The sequence below is a fragment of the Anarrhichthys ocellatus genome, unplaced genomic scaffold, assembly GCF_004355925.1.
Source record: "Anarrhichthys ocellatus isolate YVR2014 unplaced genomic scaffold, GSC_Weel_1.0 scaffold12, whole genome shotgun sequence".
NCBI lineage: Eukaryota > Metazoa > Chordata > Actinopteri > Perciformes > Anarhichadidae > Anarrhichthys > Anarrhichthys ocellatus.
In genome coordinates this window covers 6,224,316-6,236,048 of record NW_022280042.1, presented here as the reverse complement: position 1 = coordinate 6,236,048, position 11,733 = coordinate 6,224,316, and the positions used below count along the sequence as shown (strand labels likewise).

General features: G+C 45.1%; 2 protein-coding genes across 6 annotated transcripts in view; one reads left to right on the top strand and one right to left on the bottom strand.

The window, feature by feature from the left end:
* Positions 1-6,986, bottom strand: part of tubgcp3 (tubulin gamma complex component 3) — a 10,158-nt gene extending 3,172 nt beyond the window's left edge. The window contains 16 exon segments of the mRNA XM_031852357.1: positions 30-121; positions 248-383; positions 480-669; positions 1,131-1,239; positions 1,345-1,455; positions 1,972-2,138; positions 2,235-2,367; positions 2,490-2,558; positions 2,672-2,797; positions 3,762-3,874; positions 4,115-4,281; positions 4,857-5,065; positions 5,163-5,240; positions 5,417-5,484; positions 6,045-6,152; positions 6,821-6,986. Coding sequence (XP_031708217.1) covers positions 30-121; positions 248-383; positions 480-669; positions 1,131-1,239; positions 1,345-1,455; positions 1,972-2,138; positions 2,235-2,367; positions 2,490-2,558; positions 2,672-2,797; positions 3,762-3,874; positions 4,115-4,281; positions 4,857-5,065; positions 5,163-5,240; positions 5,417-5,484; positions 6,045-6,152; positions 6,821-6,896 — 1,952 coding nt within the window. The 5' untranslated portion in view covers positions 6,897-6,986.
* A 1,092-nt stretch (positions 6,987-8,078) lies between these two features.
* Positions 8,079-11,733, top strand: part of atp11a (ATPase phospholipid transporting 11A) — a 28,666-nt gene continuing 25,011 nt past the window's right edge. For all 5 annotated transcript variants that reach the window (XM_031852036.1, XM_031852035.1, XM_031852038.1 and 2 more), the window contains exon 1: positions 8,079-8,465. In XM_031852036.1, coding sequence (XP_031707896.1) covers positions 8,421-8,465 — 45 coding nt within the window. In that variant the 5' untranslated portion in view covers positions 8,079-8,420. The remainder of the gene's footprint in view (positions 8,466-11,733) is intronic.

Sequence of the window (11,733 nt, the reverse complement as noted above, 5' to 3'; positions counted from 1 at the left end):
CGATAGCAGCGGCAATACATGGACAATATGTTGGGATGTGTGTGTGTATTACCGTAGCAATGGGTCCATCAACGTGGTAGTCCAGACTGAAAACATCCCAGCCTGTATCACCAGGAGACACCTGGAGCCAACAAAAGGTCAGATGTAAAAAAAAAAAAAATAAGGACACAATGAAGACACACACACACACACACACACACACACACACACACACACACACACACACACACACACACACACACACTACCTCTAGCAGGCGTACGTCCAGCCTCTTGAGGATCTCTGCGTTGTCGTACTGGGCGTTTGTGGCTCTGACTGCCGTCTCCAAGATGCCAGTCAGGTTGTGTTGATACAAAGTGGTGGCGGGACGCACCAACTCTGGTCTGGGACAAAACAAATAAATTAGGGGACCATGAGATGATAAGATCTAGACGTACAAAGTAGCGGCTCAGGATATATCCAACGTGCGTGTTGCTGACTTTAGCAGGTCCATGAGGTGTCTGATGAAGTCCCCCTGGCCCAGCAGCAGGTATCTCCTCATGGCCTGCAGATGCTCCAGCAGCAGGTAGTTGCGGTTGAGAACGTCCAGCAGGTATTTGCTGGTGTCGAAGTAGGCGGCGTCGATCTTCTGCTGAAACGCCCCCTCCAGGTCTGACAGCAGCTCTGCAGCTGTGAGGCGACAAGGACCCGTAAGTTCCAACTTTAATGGCTACTTTATTTTTACCTTTAGATTTTGTTTCGGGATGTCCTCCAGCAGATACAGTAAAAGCTGCAGATCAAACTGGTCAGATGAAGTCCTACAGACTGAATCAATAAAGTACGGCTAAGTGTGCCTCTTTCCTCTCCATAGTCAGAAGAGGAGCACGAGGCCAGCGGTGAGAGCATCGATCACGGCCCACCAGCCTCCTTCAACAGAACTACATCGATACGAGGACGAAACTAAAGGTCAGCGGTTAAGAAATCAAACATAGAGTTCCAATGAAGCCAGAAATACCATCAACTTTCACATATTCGGCACGTTGCTTTGAACAAACGCTAACTATTTCAGTCCTAATTATACTCAGAAACCATGTAAAACGTGCTGAGACAGGGTTTCGCTGGGAACACGTGGGAGAAGGCGAGACTCTCACCGTCTTTGGACGTGTCTGCAGACGTGGATGCTGGCGTGATTTTGCTCGGCGGTGTTCTGTCGTGACAAACCTGATGCAGGAAGTTGATGGATTTACCGATGAGCAGAACCTAGAGGGGACAGACAGAGATAATGGGACTCCAGGTAAACAATCCTTACCTGGATGTGTCGCAATAAGCCCAACTATGCTAACAGAGACGTGTGTGTGTGTGTACCTTGCGGGCCTGGTCCATGGTGATGAACGAGGGGATCATTGACTTCCTGAGGGAGTACTTGTCGTGCCAAAGGCGATCTGTCTTCACGTTGGGATCTGATGCTACAAAGAACTACAAAGAAAAACAAAGAATCACATATTACTTTAGATTTGATCACACGCTCTATAGGAACCTCTCATATTTACAGGTGTTGTTTATGGCACGTGTTTTAACAGACCGTGTGATCTACAGGGTAATCACCCTTCTGAAAGGTCTAATAACTTTGTCTCTCTCTCCTCAGCACTTAAGACCAGAGTCTAGTGATGACTAATGGTTAGTGCGGGACACATAAATACTGTGTGTGTGTGGGAGAAACAGAAGGAGAAAGAGGGGCAGGGGGAAGGAAAGGAGAAGCATCCATCACCTGGCTCTCCATTACACTCCTCTCATCAGTCCTCATTGAAGAAGCTGCCCCCCCCCTCATTATTTATGCCTCACCCTCTCCGTAATGTTCTTTCTCTCTGGGGTCAAACGTCAGAGCAGTTGAACGGAACAATGACCTGCTGGATGCATCTCTCTCCCTCTCTCATTTAGCTTGGGCCACCTTTTTTTTGTTTTTTTTAGGGGCTGAAAAGATCAAGCGTGTACCTCGTGGTAGGTGTCTTCTAGCTCTCCGTCGTAGATCCACCTGTAGAGGAAGTTGAGGATGGGGTGCGACACCAGGCTGAGGATGTGCTGAACCAGCGCTCTCATCTGCGGGTCCCCAGTTTTCCCGTAAGAGTGGACGGCGGAGGCCAGCTCGCCCCCTTTCCGACCTGAACGCACACAGACGATCTGAATGAAACGCACTGGAATACTAGTGTGTGAATACAGCACACACACACACACACACACACACACGGGGAACCCACCTTGGCAGAAGTCGACGAGGGCGGCCAGCGTTTTGAGTCGGACTTTGGGGTCGTACATCCAGACCAGCAGCCTTCTGAGAGTCAGACTGCTCTCTGTGCACACGACCACACCCTGCTCATCCTCCACCTGCAACTAAATCACACACACACACACACACACACACACACACACAAGTATAGCAGTTTCATTATCCACCAGCGCTTCTATTATAGTGCATATCTCCTAATCTGTCAGGGGCAGTTGGACCTGAGTACCTGGGAGTGGAGGACAGACAGCAGCCTGTAGTACTCCTTCAGCTCCTGGTGGAGCGCGGCACAGAAGCTCTTGAGGGGAGAAGAAGAAGAAGAGAGGGGAGGACACGGAGACGGAGAGATGCGCGTCAGCGGAGGATTGGATGGAGAAAGAGCGTGTTTAAAAAAGGTAAACGCAGACACACCTGTCCGACCAGTCCGAAGGCCCGGTCCAGGCTCCGGACGTCGGTGTACTTCCTGACTTTGTTGTGGAGCCAGCCGAGCTCGGCCAGTCTGCTGCTGGTGTCTCTCAGGGACTTGCACAGCACCACCTGGTGGGCCACAGCTCACATTACAACACATCTTTATCTCGTGATAAACAGGAAGAACTATCTATACTAAGACAAATCTGACATCTATTTCTATTATAATGAACTTTATTCCTTACACAACAATACAGCTGCGTAATACATATTTTGAGTACAATAAACCTACATTAGAATGTGTATATTTTGACAGTATTTTGCGTCCATGCTTGCAGTATTACATACTGGAATGGCATTGACTAGAGAGGCAGACAATAATGTAACTACACTTAAAGCCAGCATCGCCCGTCACAACTTTCATTGCGAAAGCTCTGACAGATTTATAACATAATGTACCCACAATCACTTGTGTGATTTTGCAGTAGCGGATTTGTTTTTCCGGCTGAGTAAGATTCACGTTTAATGACGCATTAAATTTTCATGTTTTAACAAAACCTCTTATCCGGAGAGCTTTTTGCGAAAGGGAAAGTTAAGTGGCCATAGAGGAGTCCGAAATATATCTCCACCGTGGTCTCAGTGGCTCCGTGTCCATCAGGACGGTGACAGCAGATTGACCACGAGTCTATCTTTAGCACCACTGAGTGGACACGGGACGGGTTACATCGAAGGCCTTCCCATCGACAACACAGGAGAGGAGGATGAAAGAAAAGAGAGGTCGATGTGGCGCCGAGCCAAAGAGCCTCATATTGATCTGTTGAATAATTCTTTTGATGTCCAAACAGCAGTCTTGATGTCATATTTTTGACTGTACTCTGCACACGTGGTGGCAAATTACTTCAACTCTGCCTTGGAGGGAAAACTGTCCAACATGGAAACAAATAGAAGATAACGAGCATCTTGTTTTATTGTAAAACAAACGGCCACCATGTGATCTGTGCAGTTGTTCTGAGATGATGACCTGAGCTGCACTGCTGATTGTCCACTGAGTAGTCTATTAAAGCTTTACAGGGATGGACGCAGGTCCACGTACCTTGCTGTCTATTTTGTAGCAGTTCTCCTGGGCGCTCATCTTGATGAACTTGCCATCGATTCCCTGGAAGACGTAGAGGATGTCCCGCACCAGCGCCGCCTCGCTCACCTCCCCTGCACGGTCAGAGGACGAGAGGACGGAGAAGTTACGATGTATTAGGAACACAGGACATGCTCTCAGTTTGAAAGGAAAACATTTGGGTCACAGTGGAAGTTAAGGCTGTGAAAAAAGTGCAATCAACTCTGCTGTTTTTAGCGTGTTGAGACTTATTTTTTGGGGGCCGGAACTGCAGTTCAGACAACCCACAATGCATTCATGTTCTGTTCATTCTGGGTTCGCACATGTCCGCTCACCGTCTCGGCGAGGACGGGTCGCTCTGGAGGAGGGGACTGGAGGTCCGAGGGGCGGTCGAGAGGTGAGCGTGGCCAGAGTGGAGGAGGGGGAGCAGCTCACGGGAAGAGCCCAGGCCAGCCGAGCGCCCAGAGGCTGACCGCCTCCTGCTGCAGACTGAGGGGGTTGACTGAAAAACACACACACACACACACACACACACACTGTGCTCAATAGAGGCACTCAGAACGGCAAATAAAAACAAGCCGAAAGCACATCTTTGTGTAGTTAAAGCACTGGTACTTTGTGTTTTCTAGAGTGTGAAATATATTTCAATCCCACGAGACCTGTTTGGAGAGAGGATTTACCCTTTCATGACTGAAAAGGTGAGCCCGGAGAGCTTAATGGTCATTTGTAACTGAAGGACTCCTGCATTATTAAAAAGGACAAATGGAATGAAATGTCCTTCTGATGCCTCATAAAACACATTTCTAAGAGGTCAGACTGAGAGGCGAGTGTATTTCCTGGTGCTAATTGACGCTTCCTCTCGCCGAGTGGTTTTACAGGACGAGCGTCGGATAAATAAGTCTCTCCTCCCCGGAGAGAGGATCTGCTTAAACACAGCTGACAAGTGTGAAGCGGGTTCTCTTCTCTATTAACGTGTCGGATAACTTAATAACTAGAAAGTACGACGGGCCAATTCTGTCATTGGCCGAATGTTGGCTTGTGTCTTCAACAGGGTGTGTTTAGTGTGTCGACGCTCACCTGGCCAGCAGAGACTGCGGCGTAGCCGTAGGCCCGTTCAGAGTGTAGACTCCCAGACTGGAGATGCCGCTGGTCCCCACGCTGGCTGACAGGCCGGCGCTCCTCTCCCCGTAGCCCAGGGCCAGGCTCTGGGGCCGGGTGCAGTAGAAGGGGGTGGAGTGGGCGTCCCTCGGGAGGGCCTGGGCGAAGAGAGCTCCATAGTTTCCAACCTGAGGAGGACGGGGACAATCAAGTCAGTATCAACCGCACGCTTTATTGTTATTATTATTATACGTTTATTGTTATCATCAAGTGTGTGTGTCTCACCCTGCCGGACGGTTTGCGGGGGTCTTCAGAGAGGCTGAGCAGCAGGTAGAGAACTGACCAGCGATGCTTCAGAACACTCTGTCAAACAGGAGACACACTGTCAGCTAGACAACATCACAATCCGTTGGGTAAATATCAGTAAAATATCCTAAATGAATATCTAATTAATGTGAAAGCCTTAATCAGAGTGAAGTAAATATGCTGCATGTTGGCAATTGTCCCGTTACGGTTCAGAGGGAAACACAGATACCAACCTGCGTCTGAAGTTTTCGATGCAGCTCTGAGAACAGTGCAGCGTCGGCTTCTCTCCTCTGCTTCAGCACTGCAACAAGACGAAATAATGAGCGAAACCTCCCCCACAAAAAAAGCCGATTTGGGATTTCAACAGGGCTAAACTTAAACTGCGGAGTAAGACGGCGAGGATCATTACACTATGGATGGAAAAAGACCTTTTTATCATTTTGATGTCTTGAATTCACAGATGTCACATTTTCACGGCAACTCCACAACCCTAAAAAATACTTCAACAAAGTTCCCTTAAGTCCCCCTGCAGACCTGGGATGAATAAACAGTCTGCTCAGTAAGTGCTGCACTATTTGTTTTATTTTCTTTGTCAAAGCTCAGATCAATGTTTTCCCACTAATGGTGCCATCTTGGCTGCTATGGAGGTCCACTGGGATTTGCCTTTATGGTGCAATAAAGAGTTTTGACTTTTAATATCAACATAAAAGGCAAAGCGGGAGCTCATTTACAAAACCACCGGACAGCAACAGCGATGGGCCGATTTGGCCGAATGCCACACAGATTAAATATGAGTTCCTCATCTCTGTCACAGTGTTCATGAAATACATAGTACGAGTGTGTGCTCATTGGGGCTCTTACATTCTTTCTTGATCTTCTCCGACACCAGGAACTCGTCCCGCTCAATAGTGGGGGCGTAGTTACTGCCAATGACACGCACGGCGTACTGGAACTGGTGGGCCACTTCAGCTGGAGGAATACACAACAAGCAGCACTCTGACGTAAAGTAGACATGACAGACAGCTGTGCCTCCAAAAACACTTTAATTAGATACTAGGACACTGGTGTGAATGGGCTTAGATGCAATCGTGTTGCATTGACTGAAAAACAAAACAAAACAAGGATTATATTGACATGTTTCTATCTCTGATCCACCATGCAGCCCTGAGATGCCTGCATCCATCAGAGGCCTGCAGCTAGCAAGTGCATCCAATAAGATACCAAACTGGATGCATCTCTATTCTCAATCAGACTAATATTATAGTCTGTGCTTGCTTCATTGCACATTTATTATCTCTTGAATTCGGCATATGTGCAAAAGAGCACGCAGATTTAATTTCAGCAATATTTCCCATCGTTTTCTACTACTTTACGTCACAAAAACACAGAAGGTTCGTCTGTGCGCAAAGCAGTGTAAACAGTTTGGATTGTTATCAAAATCTGAACTTCTTAGAGTGTAAATGATAAGCCGAATTTTCCAGTAGACGATAACGACTCTTCTACTGACTTTACATTATGTGTAATATGTGGACTATTAGTACTGGAAGGAGCAACGATAAAAGTGCGGTTTTTTTGAATGACATTTGGAATGACACTTCCTGGACTCGCGCGGAGCATGCTAACGTAAACTGATCTACCTTCGCTTTTGCCCGTGATTCTGCAGCAGAGGCTCTGGAGAAGCACATTGGGGGATTTCTGATCCAAGGTCGCCATGTTGTCGTGGCTAATGTTGCCCAAATAACTGAATAAATGGCAGTGAATAAGATAAACTAACTCAGGTCTCTCCCACCACAGAACAACGCCATTTTGACAAGTTGAATGAAGCCAGCACGACGCAGGAAGAATATGACCACAGGGAGGGACACGTGTCCTTCAAAGTAAGAGCATAGAAAGTGCTATCTAAACTGATTTGTGTCAGAAATATCAAATACGTTTTTTATATACTGTATATAAATATATATTACAACAATCACATCACGTCAATTTAACATAATTCAAGGTTAATTACTTCAAGATAAATTAAATATTTCAAAAAACAAAGAACTGATACTACTACTCCTCTGTACTGTATGTGACAAAAGTTTATCTGATATTTTATTTCGAAGGTTCAAACCGGATATGGTAGTTGTTGTTGTAGTAACTTTGACGCTGGTGTTTCAGCAGAACCCGCCGAAAAGCGTCTCCGGGAAACAGAGGATGGACAAATGAATAAAAACATTCCCCCCCGGAAACAAAGCACCATGATTTATAGTTCTGACCCTTCTGACCTCGCTGAAACAATCAACATTTACAAACTCATGTTAGCTTAATAATGCATTCATTATTTATCTTCATTTTTTGCTGCAACAATTCATAAAATATATCTTAGTATAAAGAAAATTATTTAAACCGTGCTATTTTGCTGTAGCCTACTGAAGAATTTCACTTCATATGTCAGATTATTGAATATTTTGTCTCTTTAATCTTTTTTTTAAATAAAATTAGCCACAAAATGACAGTTTAAATGTTTTAGTAGGAACATATTAATGTGGAAAAAAGACAGATTGCATGAGAATTTTTTTAAATTTTTTTTATGATTTCAGCACCGTCTGGGTGGACAGCACCATTGGGGTGTCCAAATCTGGACAACACCCCAACACACACACACACACACACACACACACATTATGTAAATGTCATGCACTGTCCACTCATTGCATTTTGCTCCGTTTAATTAAAGTTACTAATTAATTTTGTCTTTGGTGCACCAGCCACAAGCAAACAAATCAATTAACTGAAACGTCCAATCAATTACGCACCAAAAATAATAAATATAAACCACTAGAGTGCGCATGCGCTCACCTAGAGTCAGCGCCACTACCTGGCTCCTCGTGACGTAGAAAAGCTCCTTTGGCCGCGGCGCGAGAGAATAAGATTATTAGTACACGCGCAGAGGCTGAGAGGAAGAGACTAGCTGCTGGTTTCCTCCCAGTGACCTAGGAGGAGCCCACTAGTCCGGGCAAAACACGGACCGCTTCTCGTCCTGGTTCTATTAAAACCTCTTAGGTGAGTCCAGCTTTACAAGTGTTTGCAGGACCGAGCCCTTTTTTTTAAATTCAGGAAGAAGAGAAGGGAGTAAAAGTCATGGACAAAGGAGGAGAATTAAAAAGAAGTTAGCGACAACTACAGTAAAGTCACCTTTGGGAGAAAGAAAACGCCTCGGAAAGAAGAAGTGTCCGGAGAGGGAAGAGGAAGAGGATGGGGATGGATTTCAGCACTCTGCGGACCCTCATCAGCAGATATGTGAGTTTTTATTACGCTTCTCTGCAGAACAAACATATTTACAATCTCAGAAGATAAACAGAAAACGTGTTTTTCTTTATCTCTATTGGTTTCAAATTCCTCCGAAGCAGCTACTCATCCGGATTAAGTTTCACTCGCGGGAAGGGAGTGGAAGTAATCTCGTTGGGAAACTGTCTGACGCTAGAAAAACACCACCGGCTGTGAATCATAGTTGTTTTTTAATTTTATAGTGGATGACCTATTTTCCATTCGTCCATCTTCAGTCTGAACATACACCTTGGTGTGTTGTAAACACGTTAAAAGTACAAAGTACAATTATATTCTTAGAAGTGCTATTTGGTCCAGTTTTGAGATCTGTTAAAACGTCAGATTTTCGAATGAGATTTGGCACACATAAATATTCCCAATTATGAATTTGTATATCTGCAGATATGAACTCAAATATTGTAGCACATCCTGTTCAAACATTCAGAATTAAAGGAGTGAAAGGTGGAGTCTTGACACCGGTTGGTATCAGGTTGACAGAACATGACAGAACATGCAAAGAGATGCAGCAATTATCATTAACGCCTTGACAAGTGACGGAAAAGAAGATTATATTGGGGTAAATTTCTCTCAAAAATATTTGTGTGAACAGATCGACAACCTGTGTATGAATGTGTAATCTGTACACACAAATACCTTCCACAAATATTTAGCAAATACACAAACAAACTCCACAAATATCTGTTAACACATTGAACTTATTTACAAATAACCCAAATGTTTACAACTTTCGAATACATTATAATTTATTCACAGATTTATTTTTTTAATTTTTTGTATTTTTGGATTTGCAGATCTGTTTTATACTTCCAAAATATTTCTTTGACTTCACAAATATTGTGCGTTTGTGCCAGGTGCTGTAGATTTGTTGGACTGTTGTTGTGCTATTCCCTCTTCTCTATTGCGCTCCTTCTCCCGGTTGAACTAGACCGCTAATGCAACGGGTCAGTCCCATGAATTATGTAATCCAGTTGTTTCCTCCCTGCTGGTGGAATCGATGCGCAGCAGAGGAGCAGCCGGGCCCGCACGGCTGCGAGTTGCATTCGGCTCCGCAGTAATGTGTTTGACAACCATCCAGACGGAGCAGACCCCCCCGCTCACACCAGGTTTATACCCCGGCTCCACGCTCAGCCGAGGCTTAGACACAGCCGCCCAACTGTTGCAAATGGCTGATTAGATGAAATCCCCTGCTGCGTGGAGGGCCGAATGGAGCCTTTATCGTCAGAAACACGCCTGTGACTGGGAGGATGTGGGATGCTGATGAGCTCTGCTGCTGTAATTGATCTGGATAACTGCTTTAGACAAATGGGTTTTGGGTTAAATTGATTGCACAGCCGCTGCAAGAACAAAAAAAAACCCAGATGCAAAGACTGCTGAATGCTTAAGATGAGGCTAAGGAACATTTATCTGGTTGTCAATACTAGTACTTTATGAAATATCAGTCAATACTGGGAGAGAGTGGGATGATGGAAGGTTCTCGCTCTGACCGCGTCTGTAAGTGAAGCTAATTACAGATTTATTTAAAGCCATAATGGATCCATTTGCTGTGCAATAAAGCACGCTCATGTGAATATATATTTACGGGAAATAAAGGAAGAATTGCATGTGAGTAGAGTTAAGTCTGGTGCAGCTGATTAAAGCGGCTTCACACACAGATTTAATCTTTTATCAGTCAACAGACGAAGAGATAAAACCACTTGGATTCACACCTGTACTGTAATCACGCATTGTTTTCGTACATCAATGGCAGCGTTGTTTACAGAACATGGGTGAAATAAACACGTAACTCTTAAGGTCAGCCGAGTTGAACCACTGGATACCAGTCGGTCTGTCGCTGGGTTACTGTGTGTCTCTGAGGATTGTTACATAAGCCCGCAGCTATCTCTCTGAGAGTGTAGAGAGTCGTAATGGCTGTCGCTGCTGTCGGGGCTGAACGAGAACAAAAGCTAATCACAGTGACAAGTTGGAGCACCGAGACCTGGTGCACTCGTACCGTACTCACTCACTCCGCCGGCTCGCTGCCCTTCTTCTTCTCTGCTCGGGAAAGTTTTAAAAGTACAATTTACTGTGCTGAATTACAGACTCTGTGGTCTTGTTCTTGCTTTTCTCACCATATAACCATTTTCCTCTTGTTCATGTTCTGTCGGCTTTGCTGTATTTTAATGTCTCTTCTGCTTTCTCATCCTCCCATTTTCTTGTTTTTCTGTTGAAAGTATAGAGAGTAGCTACATTAGCGTCCTATTTACTGGAGAAAGAGGAAACAGACTCATCACATTGACACACATACCGGCTCTTCTGAAACCAGTACTAACCCTAACCCAGAAATGAGGTGTTACTATTTCGTTTGTAAATGTAAAAGAGGATGAACTCTAGATGGTTGGAAAGTAATGGTGTCCTAATCTCAATGCATTCTTTAATAATGCATAATTAACGTTGCAGTATAGTTTGCAGCTGTGAGTGAAACACACTAGAGAGATAACGTCGGTGGAGTCAGGAGCTGCCGGGCAGCATTCCTCTCTGCTGAATGAATCTGGGTTCCTGGACAGGAAGTGCTTCTCTGTCTGACTTCCTGCCTTCACATAGTGGATTAAAGGGTTACTGGTGTTCACTATATACCCTCGCACACTTAATCCTTATTACAGCTATCACTTATCTCCTGCTGCTTATTTTCCACCTGCTGCATTTTCTAATTGGCACATAGGTTCACTAGTCTGGAAGAGTTGGCGGCTGGTCATCCTGCTGTTGTATCTCTTGTCGGGTTCCTGTTAAGCGAGCAGGTGGAATTCAGTAGTAGGCCGGTGACGCAGAGGACGGCGGATCGTATGAACTCATGGCTCTGTCTGCTTGTCAATAATTCAAAAGCAGACTGGCTGATAATGTGGGCTGACGTCTGTGTGGCTTCTTATGGGGTCATCGCACAGCAGGGCTGCTCAGAGGGATGCCACGAGGTCACGGGTTCAACTGCTAACCGCAGTGCAGACTAGTATTATAAACAATGAGGTAGTGTGAAAGTGGAAATCAAATCCCGAAACAAACAGGCAGCACTTTGACGCAGAAATGATTTTTCTTAGGTTTTCATTATTTGTCATGTGGGGACTTTTCCGTCCCCCAAAATGTCCACAAGACTGCAGGACTACAGCTTGATTCCCTCAGTTAATAGGGTTCCTGAAGGTTCCTGTGTGTGTGTGTGTGTGTGTGTGTGTGTGTGTGTGTGTGTGTGTGT